Source organism: Gallus gallus, chromosome 10, assembly GCF_016699485.2.
Source record: "Gallus gallus isolate bGalGal1 chromosome 10, bGalGal1.mat.broiler.GRCg7b, whole genome shotgun sequence".
Lineage (NCBI taxonomy): Eukaryota > Metazoa > Chordata > Aves > Galliformes > Phasianidae > Gallus > Gallus gallus.
In genome coordinates, this window is record NC_052541.1 from 8,262,659 (window position 1) to 8,286,323 (window position 23,665).

General features: G+C 34.6%; 1 protein-coding gene across 2 annotated transcripts in view; it reads right to left on the reverse strand.

The window, feature by feature from the left end:
* UNC13C (unc-13 homolog C) overlaps positions 1-23,665 on the reverse strand; it is a 141,331-nt gene that overhangs the window by 98,198 nt on the left and 19,468 nt on the right. Inside the window, exons 3-5 of one of the 2 annotated variants that reach the window (XM_040706919.2) lie at positions 15,935-19,190; positions 2,635-2,657; positions 2,053-2,117 (exon numbers count right to left, since the gene is read on the reverse strand). In XM_040706919.2, coding sequence (XP_040562853.1) covers positions 2,053-2,117; positions 2,635-2,657; positions 15,935-18,911 — 3,065 coding nt within the window. In that variant the 5' untranslated portion in view covers positions 18,912-19,190. Of the gene's footprint in view, positions 1-2,052; positions 2,118-2,634; positions 2,658-15,934; positions 19,191-23,665 lie in introns of those variants that run through there. The other variant, XM_040706923.2, reaches the window with a different exon arrangement.

Genomic DNA, 23,665 nt, shown 5'->3' on the forward strand with positions numbered 1-23,665 from the left:
TAAAACAAAATAACACAATCTAACAGAACAAAAAACATCTTGAAGTTGTGGTTATTTTATATGGAAAACACTATCACTGAACTCCATTATTATTTAACTAGTTCTGAGACATATCAACCTTTATAAAAAGGCCATCAAAGGTTTAAGAAGGCAATGAAGAACCCATAGACACTGAGGTCTATTTTATTCCAGGCTATAGATCACTTTTACAAAGAATTCTCATTTTCTATACATTCTTATGAGTTTCTGAAATGAACTGAGATGGAAAACAGAAACTGCTGCACACATTTCCCGGCCTCTTAAATCATAAAATCATTAAGGTTGGAAAAGGCCTCTAAGATCACCTAACACAAGCACCGACCTACTACCAATAATTGCCCACTAAACTGTGTCCCTGGTACCAAAATAATTTACATAAAGCTTATGAGAATGTATAAGTTGGAGACTAAGTTCCAGAAGAAAAATACCATTTGCAAAAATAGAATGAAGACTTTGATTGAGCACATACATCTCTGTGGTTCTCATTGTCATAGGATCACAGCTTCTAATCAGAACAAGAATATAAGCATCCTGGAGCAGTGAGAGGTGAAACTGATTGAACGAAATACTCAAACATCTGTGACACCCTAATGAAGGTGATGAGATTGTACCTTACCATAAACATTTCAAAATCTTTGTCTTTATCTTAATTCTTTAACCAGATATGTACATAGCTGTGATCTTTCAGCATGTTACATCATCACTGGATCATGGTTAATCATCTCTACTACTTTTCACCTGATTGTTTCTACAGGTATAATGTCATAGACAAGGATTGTGCAGGAATGCATAACTGACTGTCCCCCAACCTACACATCTGCATCTGGTAGTGTCCAAATAAAAACCCTGCCAATAAAATGAAGAAAATTTATTTTTACATCACATGCTGGGTTAGAAAGTCTTTCATGGGACAGCTACGCAAGAAACAAGGAGAATTCAGTAAATCTGAATCTATATTTTCACACCAAGTGTCTTTGATTTATGAGTTTTGATCTTAAAATTCTTTCCTCTCATGAACATAAAGATCGAGGTAGATCCCCCCCAAATGCACCTTCCAGATGCATCTATAAATCTCAGCAGAAGCACGATACTATTAAAATAACATTTGGAGGTTGTGAAAATTAAATGTACATGAGATTGTCAGGGCTCTGTTATTTGGCAATGAATAAAACTCGTCATGCATATAAAGCATTCTTGTGCTAGAAAAAGCTACTTTTGTCAAGAAATTGTAAATTCACTCCCATCTCTTATTCTGCTCTGTAACACAAAATCAGATTAAAACCAAGGCCCTTACTGAATTTCCTATACTGATCACTAAGGACTAGCCTATAGCAAAGAAAAAAATGCTTTAATTTCAATAATAAATAATAGTATTTCCCAGGAGAAAAATTTATGTCTGAATTAGGAATGCTGATGATGCCAAAGTAAGAAACAAATGACACAGACTTTGAGGGAACAGCAAGAATGACAATGTGACAGAATCAAGACTGATGGTTACATAGGATGAAGAGATTTTGTTATGACATGAGTGGTGTAATTTATGCTTAGTCAGTCATTAATTTGCCATAACTCAAATCCACTTCTCTTTAAGTAGCTTGCTTTTGTCCCCACTCTATATTTTTTCTCCCTCTTCTAATCTTTTCATTATGATTTCTGGAGACAATCAAACCTTGCAAGTTCATGTCATATTCCTTCTCTTTCAGCCACTGAAAGAGCTTTTTCCATTTTTCCATTCAATTTTCAAACATTAGAATACGTTTTTATATTACAGCCCATTTACTAAAATGACACAAAAATCAATCCACAGATTCGTAACCAAAGAGGCAAAAACTTTTGTCCTCAAATAGACCCCTGCAGTTGAATTATTTCATTAATTTATTTTGACTTTTGAGAATTAAAAAAACAAACAAACAAAAAAAAACCCTATTTTCTTATAAGAAGAGACCTTAGAAAAATTACTATTACATTATGAGACTATTTTGCTGATATAACTAAAATTCATATGGTACTCACCCACTAAATGCCTGGATTGCATATAGCTTAGAAGTATCCAAGGAGCTTCCACTTACTATCCGAGCCTTCAAAGAAAAGCAAAAATCACAGTTATTCAGTTGCTTTCAATAAGTCTTGGACAAAATTTAACTGTACCAAACATTAACATCTACTATGAAAAAATGTTTAGAAGGGTCAGCTCCAGGCCAAAGCTATTTTAACTCTTGCTTCTGAATACATTTTAGTAACATTCAACATTTAATGATATACAGTGGGAGAACCTGCAATATTTTCTATCACTTCCCAAATATTCTTGCCCTTCATGTCTTATGGTGTATGCAACATAGGTGATAATTAGTGGCAAAAATCTCAGATACAATGTTTGACAGTAGCAGACCCTTATGGTCACAATTACAATAAGCACAACAGTGAGGGTTATTCAACTTAAAATGCAATACACTCAAAGGAGAACAAAAGAGAGAAAAGATGGAAAAAACATGCAAATTTCACAACTAAAATGAAGGAAAAAAAACCAGCTCAGCTAGGTCACAAACACGTATCAACGAAATGCATGATCCCTATCACAAATACATAATTTTAAACCTTTTCATCCACAGAACCGCTGTCTGAAAGAGAATTGAGAAGGGAAATATAGGTTAGAAAAAACAGTTTCTGAAAAAGTATCTCATGCTACAAAACACTGTTATAGTTTTAATCTGCTAGTGCAGAAACAAACTGCATTAACACTTTGTTTAGCTGTTTCAGTGTTGTCCACTCACTCTTGCTGCATTTTAAGGAAGCTCAAAGACATTTTCTGCAGATAAGACCTGCAGATGCTGTTGGATACTGCAGGACTGTATGGAGACATATAGTCTATGCACTCTCATGTTTCCACAGCATTCCATTAGCTTTTTAAAATATATATATATATTTAGTACCAATAAACAAATACTATGGAAGTGTTAAAAAGTGATGCTCAATTTTCAAAATAAAATAAGGACTTTCTCCTAAAGGATTTATACACACACATTCTTCTGAATTTCACTACAACTAATCACATAATGATATAAATTACCATGAAAAAAGCTAAATTTTACCACATAAGAATTACAACAGCGCAAGTTTAAGGTATGGTATATATCATTATGAATTGTTCAATGCAGAATGCGATACATTCACATTTCTTATCACATAAAAAGTATCCGTTGACAGGAAAGCAAGGCTTTACTTTATTGTTTTGTCAATTTTGAAACACAGGAAAATTTATAATTGTTTTTATATACAGTATTCCATCAATAAATTGTCTTTTGATACTTCGTACTACAGTACATACACAAAACTTCATTGTTTTGGCACTTTACTGATCTTCCCATTTTCTTCCACAAACAGAGTACACATTTTCTACAGGCCCTCAAAATTGTTCAGCTATTTTTAGGTGTTTGGAGATACCCCAAAATATGTGTATTACATAATGATTATTTTTGTGTTAGTCACATCATGTTTTATATTTTAGAAAAATTTAGCCATAAGAAAATAACACATTCAGATATACATAAGAAAAAGCTATCGTCAGGTTTGAAAGTGTATACTCCTAAAAGCATTGACAATCCAGCAAAATCATAGGCCATTTTTGTGCCACTAATTTTAAAGCCTACATTTATGGTCAAGGCTAGCATGTACACAAGAATGGGCAGAATAGAAACTGGACATTAGTTGTTTGAAATGTGTTTTTACCAGCTAGATGTATCTGATTTTGTGCTATTAAAAAAAAATTAAGAGATCAGGCTACTACATATTATTACAGCATGCCAACACCAAACATGAATCCACAGACAATTTATGCAGCAGACCTTCTCCACTGTGAGTCCAGAAAATTTGCCCTTTTCTTATGCTTGTCTGCAGATATTAGCTTTTCTTTCAAATCTGTTTTGAGCAATCCATTTAGAAAGAGCATATCTAAGAGAATGAACTGCTTATTGTCTCAAAGAAAAGTTAATATGAATATAGAATACTAAATTATAACTATTACTGGCATTAAAATCTTCTGTGATCTAGTACAAAGAGAGTAAGCACTTCTCTATGTAATTTGAATATCTTCTTGCTATGAATTGATTCGTTCTAAATTCGTTCTTCTGAATACAAATGGGGACACAGCATCATTTCTTAGCTTTGGTTTTTTTAGAAAAATCTGTTTTCTTTTTTTTTTTTTTTTCCTGGTGAAATGTGAACTATTTAGGTATCTCCCCTATTTAATCTTCCCCACTTGTCTTCACAAATATTAGATTTTTTTTTTAATTTAGCCTCATTCTTGACTAAATTAAGTTATAACATTTTAGCAGTCAAATTATCCTCATCTGATTGAGTATATTCATAGAAATGAGTTTTGCCTCTATGTTTGCATTTTTTTGTCATTTATTTGTGAAATTTATTCAACAGCAGACATGCTTAGCTACACTTTCTCCAAGAGCATACAGAGAATGGGCTAGCAATCCACTGTCAGCAAATTTTGGAACCAAAGGATCCCAGTCCAAAATCACTCTTGGTTTTTCATAAACATGGTAAGAGCAACCTCGAGTAACTACATTGTAAACCTGTCTGACCATGGAGGCAAAATGGGATATGCGCTTACAGAGACTAAAAAAAGATGAGGAAATATATCAAAGCACTGGAACAGCATCTGGACAGGTGAATCAAAGGAACTAATTCTCAAACTCAGAAAAGGCACAGTGCAGAAGGTGAAGAGAAATTTTGGGTCTGAGGGAAGTTTTAGACAGAAGAACACTTGGAAGGTAGGAAATCTCACCATAATTTGTTCATGCAATCTGTATCTTCCTCCAAGAATATCTAATCATAACTAAATATTCAATTTAAAGACTCATAATAAATCTTAGTATTATGTGTGGGAAAGGGAACTTTTAAATAATTTGCAGTTGCTGAAATAGTTAGCAGTTAACAGAAATTTTGTTACCAGCTACCTAAAGAATCACGAGGAGTTATATGCTTAATTCAGATGGCTTTTGTTCAGAAAGTTATATTAAAAATACAAAAATATTTAGACTTGCATTCCACATTAAATGGAATATTGTATTTTGGAACATGAGATGGACATAGGAAATTTTCTTTACCTCTCCTTGGTTTCAGCCAGCTTCATCTAAATCCACTACACTTCCTTTACTGGAACCTAATTTTGCTTTTTCCTAAAACTAGGAAGGAGAGTAACAATCAACAATTAGAAAGGGAAACAAGGTACTACAGTGTTTTTTTTAACTTGTTTTTCTTTGCAGTTGGTACTTCGAAAAGATGTAATTATTTCTCAATTCAAATACATTTCTATTTCCTTTTTCAACAGTAATTGTATGAAGCAGGCAACTGGCACAAAATTCCCCAAAACAAATTTTGAGGGCATCTTTGTTATTTTATTTTGAGAATTGCCTGCAACTTCAGAAATAAAATTGATCTGAAAAGTTCAGCATTTATTGCTTCCTCTGAACTCACCCTGAGTGAAATAATCTGAGCTAAGGAAGTGTTCTCTACGTGTCTGAGAGCACCAAATTGGGAAGTGTACAATCACTAAGCAATTCACTTTGGTAGTCATTAGACTGCCAGAACAGACAGCAGCATTCTTTGATGTAGATAGGAAGTGAATTGTGATTATGTAAGAGACCACTGAATGTACTTTTGTCTCAGGGTACAAGAGTAGACATCGCCGATTATACTGCTGAATGACAATGATTTACTTAAAAGAGATTATCTTCATGTAACTCCTCTCTTCCATCTACCCATTCCATGGCAAACAAGAAACATTAAAGAAGTTATGAATGTATTAAGAACAGTGTGACACTGGTTCATTTAGTTAACCCTACGGGATGTTTCTTAATTCACTTAAATTAGCTTCTCTCTCCTTAGGCTATGTTTTATGCGAAGATTCACTATATACCCAAATATCAGTATAGCCTTGTTGTTAAGCATTCCATTATTTCAGGTAAGTGCAGGGAGTGTTACCAGGTTTAGAAATAAAATTCAGCTCCAAAATAAAATAGCTCCAAAATATGTTATTTCTGCCCAGTATATTCCATATACATACACCTGTGCAGTAGAACGGTCATCCAGCTACTTGCTAGTGAAAATTATATTTACAAATGTGAAAAACAGAAGGCAAAAAAGATATCTCTTTATATTTCTTTTAGTCTACCAGTTTCAAACTTGAGAATAATTACTTAGGTAAATAAGGTAAAGAGAGAAAAAACCCTGTTTTAACTTAGGTTAAAAGATACTGTAGTGCTACAATGCCCCTACTTTCCATTTTTCTATTTAAATATATCTAATGACAACAATTTAATTAACACAGAGAAGAAGAAAAGGGAAAATATCACTAAGTGCAGCAGAGAATACATGATGATCTGTTACCATATCACATTTCCCCAAATAAGAACATGTCCTATGCAGTACTCCTAATAGTTGATAATAGAACAAAAAATGAAATAAAATAAAATACTGAAAGGCTGTATAATTTTCAACATCCCCCCTAAATACTGGCTTCTGTTGAAAATGTATCCATTGTGGTAAGCCATTCCTATGATACAGGAAAGTGAGAATAGTTTTTTGGCTTTCCTTCAAATGAGTCCACAAGTATCCTTCTGTCTGTATATCAGTTTACACTGTTTGAAGTCAGTCAAGTAAAACTTCCAAAAAGTGTCTGAGTGCTGCGTAATTACTGTACAAGCTCAGTGTGAGAAAACAGATCTTATAAACGCTGAGCTTTTCAGTAATCGTTTTCAAATTAACAAATGATCTGAATCGCAATATTTCCAGGCAAACTCTTGCAGCATCAACTACCCTCATTATAAATATTTTTTTCCTTATTTCAAATCTAAATCTCATCTTTTATGAGACCATCAGAAAATCAAACATATACCTAGAAAACAACCTGATCAGTCTGCTTTTAGAGATAATTCCATCAAAAAATGTTCAAAAGATTATTTTTTTTTCCACCAGTCATAGTGATCCTTCAAGCCTTGTGGCATTAAGTTTTGCACTTTTCTGAGCAGTGGAACATCATAATGCACTTTCATGACTGCAAAAATTTAGTTTAAGTTCCTCCCTATAGCACAAAAATGGCAGTAGGGTCACAAAAAAATCAAAATACTAGCAAAGATCAAGATGTTATTATGCATATGATCTTAATCTCCCTCTCTTGTAATTATGCTTAATTGTATGACACCAAATTGGAAAACGACAAAGTTCATTATTCACTCAAAGTAACATTTTAATCTTTAATTCTAGCAAACTGTTCCAAGAATGTCAAACTGACTGATAATTATGCCATTCCAGGAAGGAAGCCCTTTAGACAATATACTTGAAATAGATTAAAAAATGTAACTGTTCCATGGAAATAACATGTCTAAAATGCCCCAGTCAGAAGCAGTGCATAGTCTGAGTTGGACAATTCTAAGTAGCATATAACTGCTAAGAAAGGGAAACTAATGAAGAAAACCAAGACCAAATAAAAGATGTGCATTACACTGTCTGAAATAACAACATAAATTAAGACAAGCTAATATAATAAACATGGTAATGAAAAGCTGAAATTACCAGTACAGAACAGAATATTACAGAATCTGATCCTAGAGAATGTTGCATTGCTAAGGTATAGCTGAGAAAGAGATACCAGATAATGTTTGAAAGGTAGTATTAAAGCTAACACATCATAAGAGATGAGTGATGCTTGTCTGACAGAGAGAAGGTCACACTTGAAATAAAACTTGGTTGACAGGAGAAATGGAAGAATTGCTGCTAGCACTTTACTAGCAGTGATGTAGAAAAATTACTAGCATATACATTGAGAGCAAAATCAGGAGGTCAGCTTTGTGAAGATAAAAACTGAATCTGTGTCTTTACAAACAAGCTGGTCTGAAAATTTGAAACAAGACGACATGATTTAAAAACCACCTCTGGTGTTTAGAAATTGAGCTGCATTAGACTTACAATGGCTCTTGTTTTCACTTATCCTCGAACAGCTACTAGATACATCTACCTACTTCTCAAATTTCTCTCTTGAAGAATAAATCTTTGTCAAGAACTACTTGATTGTGATATGAGAAATGATATTACTGTTTCAAAATATTTGGTGTTCTCAAACAACAGCCCTCTTAAAGACTAGGCTTTCTTGACAGTTTCCTTCTTGTTAGAGTAATCTTACAGTAAAAATGCAGAGTGCATTTAGGAACTCTTCCAAATCCAAAAGGCAGAGGGATTGTAAAACAAATTCTGTGGAGAATAAAGAGGAATATTTTATCTCTTTTTAATACAAATCATAACTGTAAAAGGAACCAAGTCTATGAAATCAAACAGAATTGATTATTCTACACAGCCAACATATTCACAATATATTTGACTTGGAATACTATATAATGATCTTACATATTTGACAGGATATGGCATTTATAGCTGTTGTTGATTGTTTCTTCTCCTATGTGTTTGTGTTCACTTCCTAGCTAAGGTTTAAGAACCTATTTAAAATAGTCTCAAACGCCTTAAAATGACCTTCAAATTTTGAAACCAAGCGGAAAACTTTATGTAAGTCAGAAGTCAGAATAATTTCAAGAATTGCAGTAGATGTAGAAAACGTGAGTCAGTGTATAAGCACCTACAGAATAAGGTGGTGACATCAGACATTTTTGTTTACTGACATAAGACAAAAAGTTAATTTATTGGTAAGAAAACTCATTAAGAAGTATGAGAGAAGGAAAAGACTTGAGGTACTTCAATGCTAATACAGTTTATCATACAAGATAAGCGGAGTAAAGATTAAAATTATAGAAAATAATGTTCAGTTGTATTGTGATATTTGGGAATAATTCTTTGGGTAGAAGTATGCTGTGGGTTATTAAACTATATCATATGAGTCAATTTCAGGCTATGTTCTCAGTAGCAAGTTAATTGAACATAATTTTGTACAGGTTGTAGGAGACATTGAACTGGAATTGGTTTCAAATATTTGAAAGAATTCAGAATATTCTTTGCATACTTCATGTGCTTTGGCACTAGTCCCATAAAAACTAGTTCTACCTTTAGGAAGGGAAAAAGAAAAAAAGGCTTTATGGAGCATATGGCATTATATTAATTAAAAGCATTTTTTATATGATTTTAGTACAAAATAGGCAGCTGTTACTCTGGAATGTTTATATCTTAACTGAAACAAAAGAGATGATGTAGCTCTATGGGTGCCTGTTAACATCAATTGAAATGTCTTTCCCTGTTTTTGGAATCACAGTACAAGTAAACAAAATGGGAGAGCTGACAACAAAAGCCAGAAGAAGAAAAAATTTAAATATAACTATCTTCATTAGTCAACTGCAGCAAAGATACAAGCAAATCAGTTGGCAACTTGTTGTCTACTACTACTTGCTTAGTCTTTTCATTTACAAGAGTCTCTTTTTTCTTTCCTCCTCTATTTAACATTTTATACACCATACACTTAATTTTGGAGAGTATCAAGGACATTTGTAAAATTCTCTATCAGCAACACAACAAGAGGACATGAGCTGCCTGAGAAATGTTTTCTTTTTGTGGATTTTAATATGAAAATTAGTAAAATTTTCAGCAGAATGAATAAGAACTTCACGTGTAGCCAGTACAGGAAATAAGTTTGTAACAACAATATAGAAGTGCAAATGTCTGTAGTGTATCTTGTTTTTACTCCACAGATGTTTATCAGTCAACGCTATACTTATTGTGAAGTTCATCAAAATTTCTGATCATGCAAGCCATCTTTTGATTACTGCCTGTACATCAAGGCGTCACATTTAACAGCTGACAAAGTTTCATCACTTTCAAATATAATTTTACATCAGAAGTAACTGGAAAGGTTTCCAATTTCCTCTCCTAGGCACAAAGAGAAATTATGTGGATGTTCTACAGATCACCTGGAAAATGTGCATAAAGAGAAAGTCGCGCACCTGTTCCATGAAAGTAGTCAAAATTCTTTGGCAGCAGCAGAGAGAACCTCTTCAGCTTTTTCACTTAATTGCAACATTCTGCTTTCTCAATAGGTCAGAAAAAGATTTGAGCATATTTACAAACTCATGACTTCCAAGACATTACACTTTTTCAAAATACACATCTAGATACTTTTCAGCCAGCTGTTTTAACAAAATTCCTTTATCCTAACACTATTTAACAAAATTATTCAGAGTTTTTTTGCTTCTGATATACAATTCTCTAAAGAAAATATTAAACTATTTTTGAGAAAAAGAGAAACTATTTCATAATCTGAGTAATAAAATATTAATTTGTCCTCATTTCCTCAGCAGAACCAATATAAATAAGTTCTTGGAACTGGTATTTATGCTTACATTTTCTCTTAGCTCTTAAAAAAAATATTTTATATCAGTTAAAAAAAAAAAAAGCAGGGAAATGTCACAAATACTAATCAATCTATATCAATTCTAAAGTTGGTAAAAATAATGTTAAATTAACTACTGTTCTTGTAAGGATTATTGTAGCAGAGACTTCTTTTGTGAATGAAATTAGATGTTTTAATGGATTAAATTTTTTAAAAACGAAAATAAGCCTCTAAACAAAATTTTTGGTGTATTTACAGAGAAGTACACCTAAAGTCATATAAAGTATGTCAGAACTATATTAGCATATTAGCATAAAACTGAATTAGCTCAATGCAGCTGTTTTGTATTTAATTACACCTAAGTCTTCAGTAGTGTCATAGAATCATAGAATCGCTCAGGTTGGAAAAGACCTTAAAGATTATCGAGTCCAACCATGGCCTAACTATACTACCTATATATATAACTATACTATACTCTAAAAACCCTCTGCTAAATCATGTCCCTGATCATCACATCCAAATGGTTTTTAAACACATCCAGGGATGGTGACTCAATCACCTCGGTAGGGAGCCTATTCCAGTGCTTAACAGCCCATTCTGTAAAGAAGAGTTTCCTGATATCTAACCTAAACTTACCCTGGTGCAACTTGAGGCCATTTCCCCTTGTCCTGTCAACTCTCACCAGTGAGAGGAGACCAACCCCGCTCTTGCTGTAGGCACCTTTCATATACAGGAAGAGAGCAATAAGGTCTCCCCTCAGCCTCCTTTTCCCCAGACTAAATAGTCCCAGTTCCTTCAGTCTCTCCTCATAGGGCATATTCTCCAAGACCTTCACAAGCCTTGTTGCCCTTCTTTGGACCTGCTCCAGCACCTCAATGTCCTTTCTGTACTGAGGTGCCCAAAACTGAACACAGTACTCCAGGTGAGGCCTCATCAGTGCTGAGTATAGGGGCAGGATGACTTCCCTAGTCTTGCTCACCACACCATTCCTGATACAAGCCAGGATGCCGCTAGCCTTCTTGGCCACCTGGGCACACTGCTGGCTTATATTCAGTCGACTGTCCATCAGTACACCAAGGTCCCTTTCCATCAGGCAGCTTTCCAGCCACTCTTCCCCAACCCTGTAGGGTTGCCTGGGGTTGTTTTGACCAAAATGCAGGACCCGACATTTGGCCCTATTGAAACTCATACAGTTTGCCTTGGCCCATCAATCCAGTCTATCCAGGTCCCTCTGTAGTGCCCTTCTCCCCTCAGGCAGATCAACACTCCCTCCCAGTTTGGAGTCGTCTGCAAACTTACTGAGGGTGCACTCAATCCCCTCATCATCACAGCACCATTAACTAAACAGGATAGGTATAAACTCAAGGTTATATTATTACATGTATTTTAAGCAACAAAATACTTGAAGAAATGACGAGGTAGTAATAGCAACAGAGCAACTGATAGATTTTAAAGATTCCAAACTGTTACTTTTGTTACAGCAAAGGAAGACTGAGTAAAATGGAGGAAAGTCCCCCATTAATGACAACATTTGATACACTATGGAATGAATAATACTGATGGTACTTAAACTGTTTCTGCTGGTCAAAGAATTAGCAGCTCGTTTTGGAATAATACACACAGATAAACACACTCTATTATCATTGATTGTTGTGTTATTTTATACAACAAACCAGAATTTCTCCATCCCACTAGAAAGCCTTCTCCTACACAACATATAACAGTTGACTGAGAATAAACTTTATTCTTAAACCAAACCAAACAATCAAGAAAAGTCACACAAAAAATTCAAACAATTAACAACATTTTAACTCATTTTTATCTGGACCACAGCACTGATCTTGTGAAGTCCAAATCCAAGATTCATATTCATGCAGCAAAACTGGTACATTAACTACAGTTGTCAGTTAATAATAAATACGTGTACATACACAAGTACAATAAAAAACAAATGGAGGTAAGATGGAAAAGAAAAAAAAAAGCACTGAGTATGACAAGACTAGATTATTTTCTAAAGCCTATACTATTTGGGAAAATAATCTGATGCGTACTGTTCATATTTCAAAATAAGAAAGTATACACTCATTTCCAGATAGCGTAGTTGATAGCATAGTTGAAATTGCCAGAGTTTGGAATGTATATGAGTAATATACCTATGTAAATGTTTTACAAACAGCTTTTCTTAATCTGCAACCAAATGACCACAATGCAAGGGAAGTGTAGTAATGCAGTGGTAGTTGGTTTTGTTTTGAGCCTTAACATTTCCTTCTACAAAGGAAGAAGGAAAAATACAAGCAACCCTTCTCTATACAAAATAAGGCTTTTATTGATTCTAATTTCTGTAAATTCAGTTCGCTAGTAAGAGACCAAAAAAGATAATACAAATCTCTCCCTATAAAGCAACAAGAAAAGCAGCTTTCATACATTTCAAAGGTAACTCCTATTCCTGGTCACTGCAGACTGACTATGTATGCATAGAGTAGGATGCATTCAACCATCTTGAAATAATAAACAATCAAACAGGTTACTCTGTGGTTGAAACTCTAGACAAAAGGCTTACTAAGATCTGTCCAGCCACCAAACTATTAACAAGACCTTCGTCAACAAGATCATGAAGCTACTAGTTGTAAATTATCCTTCACAGACAGAAGTCTGTATTGTTAGTGGAAGTGACTCACAAGAGTGCACACAACTCTGGAAGCTTAGCCAGAGTGATAGGTTCATCAGGAGATAAACTTATCTAAGGCATCTGCAAAAGATGAGGAGAACAAGATTGGAATGGAATGAAAGAAACCAATAGGGAAAAACCAGAAAGAGAGAGAGTAACAAGTGAAGACTGGAACAACAAATAAAAGGGTAAGAGTTTTTCTTGATTATGGTGCACAAAGGAACCACTAACATTCCTCTGACATTTTTTCTAAAAAGTTCACCCCTTATATTAATTATACACATATAATTACAATGTCTTTATGTCCCTACAAAATGTTAAATCCAAGGATTACTTCTATGTTGCTCATGTTTCTTCTCACCCTCAAATTTTATTACTCTCACTCCAGTATGCCTCCAAAACCAAGTTGTAATAAATAATACATAAGCAATCAGCCCATAGCATATTTTTTCTCTTCAGCTAGAGGCACAGACTAGGGCTATCCAGTAGGACTCTTGTGCACTCATACATTATTTATGTACCAAAGTTTAATTGACCTTACCTCAAGTGTTACTAGAATGAAAAGATTCTAAACTTTTTTTTCATAGTACATTGGAGAAATGACACTATGATGTTATCTAGCCACATTTCTTATTGGCCAGATTGCTACCCTCCCTTTCTTGCCTACATAGATGAATGAAACAATTCACACACACATACACACACACACACAAAAAAAAGCAATTAGTTTCAACAAAAATTAAATCATACCACTGAACAGTTCTGGTACTGCTTACTCTCATCTAGCCCATTTACTCTCCAATTCTTCCTCCAAAGACATGAATCCACTTGCAAAGAAGATAGACAGAGTCGAAAAACTTAGAGGCAACAAACTCTACAGTTTGTGTGTTTAGGCATAAAACATGACAGACTATACTGTTAATAAGTATCACCATGCATACTACCAGACCTGAAAGCATATTTTTAACAAATCAGTCAGAGAGTAGTGAGCAGAAATCTAAGTGGAACACATCTCCTCCTTTGTCAAGAAAATAAAGTGTGAAGAGAAAACAGAGCTGCCACTAAAAAATAATAATAATAAAAAAATCAGTGCATATCATTGTCTGGATAATCTAAGTAGTACTGTTGTAGCTGTTTTTCTGTAAAATCCCTTTAACCTTTATTTCAGTGGAAAAGGTTCAGGTCCTAGTATGAACAACATATAACACTGCAAAAACTTTAAGTCCTATAGCGTACATCTAAAAATGCACCTTTATGAACTGGATTTGGGGTTGGTTGGCTTCTCTGTAAGTATAGCATTAGAAAAACAGTAGTTGAGAAGAAAAAAATGACAGTAGATTAAGAGACTGAAAGAGTTCTTTCACATTCTGGGTTAAAGGAATTAAAAAAGGACTGACCACATGAGACATAACATCATATTTATCATTTTCTAACAACAGTATGTTGTCTATTAATATATACTAAGGCATTGACTTTAAATATTGAAAGAAATGTGGGTTTCCCTACTTTGTATCTTCCCTGTGTGCTACCTTTGAGTAGGTCCTCGGACATTTATATCCCTATTGTACAACAGTGACTAGGTACCATTGTTGTTCTGTCTCCCCCACGATGTGTCGTAAGAATCATGAAACAGTAATGAAAACACTAGCTGATTTTTCATACATGCATCATCTAGTGTCTAACACAATATTATAGAGATGTATCTGCAGTTTTGTTACACTGCTTGAATATAAAAATAGACTTTAATACAGACTTTCAAACTAGTAATTGTTTGTAGAACACACTTTAATTTCTCTATAATTTTATCATAAAGTGCTTGCTTATGTACAAAATAAATGCCATAGTACCTCAAGGTTTGGATGCTAATTACTACCAAGACAATCTTTCGCCAGAAGCACAATTCCTCATCTTTAATATGAATGCATCAGATGATTTTTTTTTTTTTTTTTTTTTGCAAGGTAGATAAAGAAAGCAAAGATTCAGACAAGATGACAACTACCATCTGGATAGCTATGGTAATTATGTGATTCCAGTTAAAAGAGCAAGTAATATCATAACACTACAATTTGTGTAGGCTAATACTGAAAATCATTATACTTGTGTATTACTAGAACTGTTAAAATTATGCATATGGCTGTCTGCTTTGGAGTCTGTTAACAGAGAAGATAAAGATCATAACAAATCTATGTCAATACCCTCCCTAAGTTAAATTCATTTCCTGCACACATCCTTATACATGGATTCCACCTGTTACCTGTTATGCTTCTTTCCTCTTTCAAATCCCTTCTCCCCCCTCCACGTTCTCCCCCCCACCTTTTTTTTTTTTTTTTTTTTTAAAGGACGAATCACTCATTTGAGAGTATTTTGTCAGTATAATTAAGGACAGAACTGAAATCAGATTTGACTTGTAACTTGTTATGTACTTTGGAGAGTACATGTTGCACACAGAATGAGAAGGCTACTTATCAGGATGAATATAGAAACAGACATATCTTAAAAATTGACAATTTGCCAAAAAACTGTAAAAATGAACTCTGTATTGTTCCTGTGATAACAACTGTATCAAGAATATTACACTATTTAGTTCTTTTTATTAATCTCATGAAATTTTTATTTTCACCTAGCAAATTCAAAGCACTGCAGTTGCTTTGAATATATAAAATATATGTTTGAACAAACATACTCTGAAAATTCCTACAAGATGCTCTTGGACAACTTCAGCCTTTTGAATTCCATGGGACTCCTTCACCTTATGAACCAAACCAGAAATAAGCAGTATTTTTATCACAAATTTCAACTGAAGCAGGATTGGATACCATACAGAAATTAATAACCAACTCTAACAAGAATGGCATTTTGCTAAAATACAATATAAAAAATATTAAATTTACCTCCAGAAAGGATCTTGTCTTCCAAGTCATTCATTTGTTTCTTGTATGCTTTTAAAGCAGCTTCTTTGAATGATGGCCGTATTCTTTTTTTCTTTGGAATTTCAGTAAGCATCTCTTGGACATTCTGATTTTCATCTTCCCTTATTTCCACATGAGCATCCATGTGAGCATCCATGTCACTTTCAACTTCCAGTATCTCTTCGCTGACCAAACCATTAAACTGCCCATCATATTGCTCCTCTGGAAGTATTGCATAAGGACTTCCACATGGGGGTTGTCCCAGTTCATATTCTTGGACCTGCTCACTTGTTTCACTACTATTTGTTCTATTTTCTAGTTTTGCAAGGACTTGTTCCATTACTTCAACATAGTCTGTCTCATTCTCACCAGGTGGTTCAATTAAATCTTCTTCATACTCTGCTTTGTAGCAGTAAGGCTCAGCATAAACATCAGAATCTAGTGTTGTGCTAGATTCATTTGCAGTAGACTGAGACAAAGTTCTAAATCTTCCTATGAAAGATGATCCACTGTCTTCATATCCACTTAAACTTTGTGTACTTTTATTCCAGACAACTTCTAATGCTGACTTAGCACGTTGAAGTGTAGATCCGAATTTAGGAAAGCTGAAAGTCTTATCAGAAAGGTCTATGCTTAATCGACTGTGCCATGACTTAGGGGCTGCTTCTTCTGAGTCATCACTTGGTAGTTCACTCTGACTTCGGTACATCATAGGCAATCGGTTTTGATTCTGATAAGGTGATTTAGAATTTGTTTCCTGATAATCATCATATTGACTAGTCCACTGACTTTGTGATTCACTATCAAGGCCTGCACATGATGGGGAAGTTCCGTCAAGGGTAAAATCATAGCTTTCAGTGTCATACTGGAGGTCAGAACTTCGGCACTTTCCAAAATCTGTCTGTTGATCTGAAGGACTGCTCATATCATACACAAAAACTTCTTGTGTAGATGAGTCTAGACCCAAATCTGCTCCTTGTTCCAACTGATTCCAGTCTTTCCATGGTGAAAAGTCATCATGTAAAGAAAGCTGAGAATCACTATAGTGGCTTCTGTCTCTAGATACACACATTATTCCATTGCTTAATCCACTGTCAACAGTTTCTGTATTCTCTACTTCATTTTGCTCTGGATACTGTTGTGCATCTTGTGCGAAAGTCTGTTCCTGAGAACTGCCATACCAGTTGACAGAATCATCTTGCCTTCGCTGCCAAAGTTCCCGATCTGAGGAAGACAATAATGAACTACCATTTGTTTTGCTAAAATACTGATTTTCTGAAAAATCCTCAGAGTAGGACTGACACAATTTTGAGAAATCGGACTCTGAACGGCTAAGTTTTGGTGCAGCAAAGTCATTCTGCAAGTGCCATAGAGGAGTCATGTCTGAATAATACATCTTTGGTTGCTTTTCCACGTTGTCAAATTCTGGTGATTGGCTGTCATAATTTCTTCTGTTTGAAAAGGTGTTATTATCAGCAGTTCTATTAAGGTCTTTAGGATCTGGGGACTCAGCATTCCCCTTTGTAGTGCTTGTTTTTATTTGAAGTGCTGATTTAGATACCTTTGCATAACTGTTCTTATTTATATCTGATTCCACGTCTTTATCGCTGTCAGGTGACTCCCAGTCATGCATTTTAGTTTTTGTCTCCACAGTTACAATCTTCATATCCATACTCTCATAAGTTTGAGAAGAAGGCAGTCCTCTTTCTTTTTTCTCTTTTATGTCATGGGCAAAAACATCTGTAGAAATTCCAATGCCAGTTCCCTTAAGTTTATAAGACTTTTTTAAAAGCAAATCCCTCTGTTGTGATGACTCAAAGTAAACGAGAATGGGTCTTGGCTTTGCATTTGGACAGTCTCTTTGTTGCCCCAGTCTTTGGGCAAACTCAATTTTAATAGTGCTTTGTGCCTCTGAGAATCCCATTTTTTCTATTAGTATTTTGTAAACTATGTTTTCAGTTTTTTCAAGTCTCTCTTCAGGCACATTTAGAAACCTAAGACTTGCTTTGTTTCCTGGATGGCCTATCTGCTTAATGTAATCATGTATGTCTCGGGTTTCTCTTCTGGACTGCACAAATCCAGTTCGCAATTGTTCAATTTCATTTTGTACCACTTCTACGCTACTGGAAATTTCATCAATGGATTGTTTCAGAGCATTTACATGCCCTCTTAATTCAGAAAGTTCTGTTTCTATTTGACTTATTCCCTGAAGCTCTTTAAAGATCATTTCCATGACATCATGAGTTTGACTAATGCAACCTGTTGAACTGAAGCCAGGTTCAAGAGTATTTGATTTCTGGTGACGGCCAGTTCTGTCTAGAGATTTACTTCTCAAGCCCCATGTTTTCTTCCACGTACTTAGTTCAGAGTCTGATGAGACACATTCTTGACTCTTCTTCCATTTCCTCAGTTTGCGTAGAGCTCCAAGCTTTAGTGTGTGTAAAGTACGTTCTCCATCAGAACTTCCATCAGATGCCGCCAGGCTGCTTAAACTCTTTCTGTTGCGTCTCACAGGCATTGTGTATGAAAAGTACTCGTTTTTCTTGATATTACTTTTTACCTCACTTAATGAATCAGAATATGAACTATCATTTGAAGACAGATCTTGTGTTAAATCTTCATTATTATTGTTTGTTACAAAAACATGCTTTTGCAGTCCATTGGCAATAGCAACTCTGTAACTGAATGTTGGAGAAAGAGAAAATTCTCTATTACCTTCCTCTTCTTCAGTTGATAAGTTGCGAGCAGATGGACACTTAGCAATCTTTTTAACAGTGCTTTTTAAAGTATTTGAAAATTTTGGATTCTTTATTTGTCCAGTTGGAGTTAAATCTTGTTCCTTTTTGCTCTGACAACTCTCTTTCCTTTTCGTACTATTTCCCAATTTCTTTGTAAACATTCCTTTGCAAATCTTATATATGTAAGATGAGATCAGGCTCTTTAAGCAGGAGGAAACCATGGAGTGTAATTTATAAAAATATGTTTCCACAAAACATAATTATTGATCCAGACAAATATTTGCATCTCCAGCAGGAACATCGGTAAGTATTTCATCAACAGAGACTTTAGACTTGTAGACTACTGATCCTTTGGTATCACTTCACAGGAAAAGGAAACCAACAAGAATTACAACAACCCCAAACCAAAAAGCCATGTGTTCTTGTTAGAAACAAAATCCTGAAGGCCTTTTGTCTCTCTTGTAAAATCTCACTCTCCTGCGCATGGCATCTTGAAGTGTCTAAAAAGGAGGGAATTATGTTACTAAGGCTGCCACACAAGTAGCATTCAATAACACCAATGTTAACTGGGTTACAATACAATTAAGTATTTATTCATACTTTCTTCACAATTGTCTGAAAATAACTTAAAATATATCGAAGCTCAAAGTGGTTCTGGGCAAATATGTTTAATATAAATAAATTATGTATGTTTATAGACATTTTTGCACAGTGATGTTAATTTTGTCTGCTTTTTTTTTTTCCAGAGTAAGTACATTTCAATTTATATCTATATGACATACAGCAATGGTAAAAATAAAATAAAATAAAGAAAGGTTATTATGTTGTTCCTAGCCAGTAAAATAGAAAAATCCCTTTTGGTATTTTGGAACAAGGTAGGATTCTGGGCAAACTGGTATTGTATACATGAAGCACTGTTTTCTTTTTAGATGGGTATATACACATGACATGGTTTAAGAAATGGATGCCTTGTGTTTTTAACCAAACTAACATGTCATGGTATGCCAGAACTTTGAATGCGTTTGCATTCTGGGTTTCTTTTCTTTAAGAAGGGAGAAAAGAATCCACAATAGAAAGTAAAAGACAGTAGTAAGCTGAACTGATGGAAAAATCTCATTCAGTTACAAAGTTTTAAACAGCACTGGTCATGGGGAAAAACAAAATTATGTACACATAACAAGTAAGTGAGAGAGAAACAAACGTGATTTACAAGTCTCAGGACAAAAACAGGTGGCATTACAACATTACAACAGGAAAGAAATTTGTTCTGAAGAAACATTAGAAAAGATTCCAGGAGGTACCTGGAAGCTTGTTTTCCATAGCAGAGAAGTTTCTCTTCCATAAAAAATGCAGTCAATACATTTTAATGACCTATAGATTGACCTACAGATTTTTTTTTTTTTTTTTTTGTACACCATATAATACTCATAGCTGCAGGATAAAAGAAGACAAATAGCTTAGAAAAATCCAAGATAGAAATCCTTAAAATGATTATTTCAGTTTCGTAACCGACTAAAAATTCTTTGGCAGAATAAGAAGTTTATACAAATACAGGCTACATGAAGTTTGAAATTTACTCTGTGGTAACATAAGAGGGGTACAGGATAGAAGTTACGAATTCTCTCAGACTCTACTGAGTCTGCAAATGGCACAGTAATGTATGAAGCATTATGAACTGCTCACATGCCTCAATATACAGCATTTTCATTACAAGGATGTCTTCCTGGAGCCTATTATTAATTATACTCCTTAGGATACCTTAACTAGTGATTCAAGCAGCAAGAGGAAGATGCACTGTGTTTAATAGACTCAAGCAGAACAGTTAAAAGTATGGTTGGCTTAGGGAGTGCTGGAAAAGTTGATGTAAGAAGATATTTCTTATCCAGTTTATAAACAAATTATGAGGCAGTGCAAAAGGAAACAAAAAATACACAACAGTCTTCACCCTTTCTGAAGTTGCTGACTGTTGTTTCATGAAAGCTACAATATTTGTGGAAAATAAAGTATCTTTTAACAAATATAGATTTGATTACTTTTTTTCTTCTTCCAGGATTATGCCTGATTTCAAAACACTTAAAGTCATAAAAGAGCAATAAATGTTTGGAAGAAAAGTGCAGGCTCAGTGGAACTGAATGCCATTTTTAAGGCATGCAAATGGCATCAGAATGTTATGATAACTCCCCCCTCACTACAGCTAATGATCTCTAGCTTTCACGTATTATTAGAGGATTGAACTATCGTGGGACACTTCTCAAAGGCATGATTCTAGAAGTAAAAAAACTTCTTAAGTATTAAGCCATTACACCGAATTTTTGCAACCATTTCTTGAGCAAGATTTGAAGTGACTGCCTGCCTCCTCTGCCCAAACAATTGACAGCATTTTAAGTGCCCTCTTACAGAAACTTCTCTCAGGTCATTTGGACTTCCTTTAAAAGATATCAACAATGTAAAAACAAAGCCAGAAGCCTTGTTTATTGTCTCACCCTAGAAAGCAACAAGAAGTAACGAAGTAATCATTGTCATCTGGAACATTTTATTCATTTTAAATGAGGTTTAATCACGTCTTTATAGAAGAACCTTGCTTTTGTAGCCAGTCACACTTTCTATCCAATGCCCAACCTATGCTCTTTATCAGAGACAATTTAAAATACTTGTAAATGAAAAGCTGCACTGTTAGGCACATAAATCTGCTAAATGGAACAGATATGTTCTCTGATGCAAGTTGCATTTCTTCTCAGTTATCAATCATATGATCCAGTTTTCAGTTTACAACCTATCACTGCTCTGTTAAATACTAGTTTTCTAAAAAGGTTTCTCTACACATTGAATCAAGATTTATTCATTTATTTTAAACAAAAAAGATTACCATACTTCTATTTTAAATGAACACACTAAGGGAGGTTAACTCTGAGAAATAAGGAAGACATTTGTGAGGCATGTGGGACAAAGAATCATTTGAAAGAGCTGCAAATTGTCATTCAGTGATTTTCTGGTTTTATCCAGGTCTTCTAATAAGTGAACATGAATCTATTTTTCATCCTTTTTCTGTCTGTTACCAACATATACGATAAAGTTGATCAGAGAGGAGTTAAGTCAGTCTAAGCAGAAGAAAGCATTCTCAGATGTTTCGTTTACCATTACAGCAGTAAAGTTAATCAACAGAAGTATAACAACGCTAGGCAATTATAAGACAGGAAACTGGAAAGTGATATAGACTGTGATATTAGAACTGAAGTAATTAATTAGCTCCCTCTTTAACAGAAAAAAAGACAAAGGACGTTTTCTTCCATATTTTCCACTTAGTCTGAACTTAAGCTTTTATCATTCATCTTGATTATGAACTTTGAATTGATTTTATGAATACTGCTAATAGGTAACTTCCAGCTCTTCAGCTGGAAGCATCAGGTATAAACAATCTTATTCCCAGAGCTAAAACTTATGCATCAGGTAGAAGAGACACAGGGGATCAGTTAAAATAACAGTTTTAAAGAATGCAAGCAGTGTATTTGGTCACAAGTCCAAACATGTAAATCTGATAATCTGTGAGGATCTCTTTACGATTTTTTATCAAATCAAAACAAATAGATAAATCACTGCTGACATTCTGCTGTATTACAATAAATGAAGATGTATAGTAGCATCCCTCTTCCAATCAGAGGTAGGCCTGTGCAAGAAATAGATAAGACCATAGCTCTACATAACTTCTACAGCTTTACACAGCTACAAGGGGCCTGCAAGTATTTTGAAGGGGGCAGAGAAGTAGTAGCTCCCCTCTTCAAAAAAGCATGTAGCAGTTGGCATTCACAACACAGACAGTAGGGGAAAAAAATAAAACAAAACCCCCTTTCTGCAGCAATGCCACTGTGCATTGCTGACAAAGCAGTCAGTATTGCCTATAGGCCAAGGTATCCATTGGGAATACATAAAATGCTTCTAAGAAATGAAGTAATCACAAACAAAACCTAAAACAATCATCATTGTAACTACACAAACTGAGGTTAAAACAGTCTTTGTTACTTTCAGGAACACAAGAAATCAATAGCAGGATAACCATAATTCAGACCTACAGATTTATCAAGTATGGTTTTTACTAGTCTCCTGGGAATAAGGCCACTCTGACATAACTGTACTTCAATCAATGTATTTATGTCTGCTAGGTGAAACCTACACTAAAAATTTTATAGCTTCCAGATTGCTTCATTAATTTACAATAACCATAACATTACACTGAAATGCATCTCAGATGACAATTTGTAAGAACTTAATTTGAAACTATTATTTGTTTCATTATATTCTTCCTAAATTCTTCTTATATTTTTCTTAAATACTGACATTCACGATCTGTGTTTTGGTGAATCTCTCAAGATAAAGCAATACCAATGCTAATGCTGCATGATATGTAGCTGACCTGCATGCAGACCCTGGCAAAGAGAGACTTATCAACAATAGATCTTTTGGATTACTCTCCTTCGTTTCAGGAACTTCTCAGCAGAGTTCAGCCCAGAGATTTTCTACCCAGTATTCAAATGAGAGCATAGAATGCTACCAGAACACAAACTTTATGTCTCAGCTGGATGCAGACTTGTTTCTCCTGTGCTGAGAAAATAATCTTGCATGGACAATATCAATCTTAATCACAACATCAGTCTTGATGGAGTAGAAAGGAAACTAACTGGCTGTCAGAAAGCAGCCACAGAAGCTGTGACACATGCCATATACCTTGGCTTGAAGCTTCACAACATCCTTCTATGAACATTAGAAACTTAGCTGGATAATGTGAAAAAAACATAATAATATTCTAATATCTTTAATGGTAAAGAGTTGCACTTGTGCCATTTGGCTAAAAAGCTATTCCTCTTGCCCTTTAATACTGCATTGAAAGTCCACTATAAACTGTTTACCCACTGATATTTCTTTATGGATCCAGCTATTTCTGTATCTAATCATTATCTAACCAACCATGTTACTATTCTAT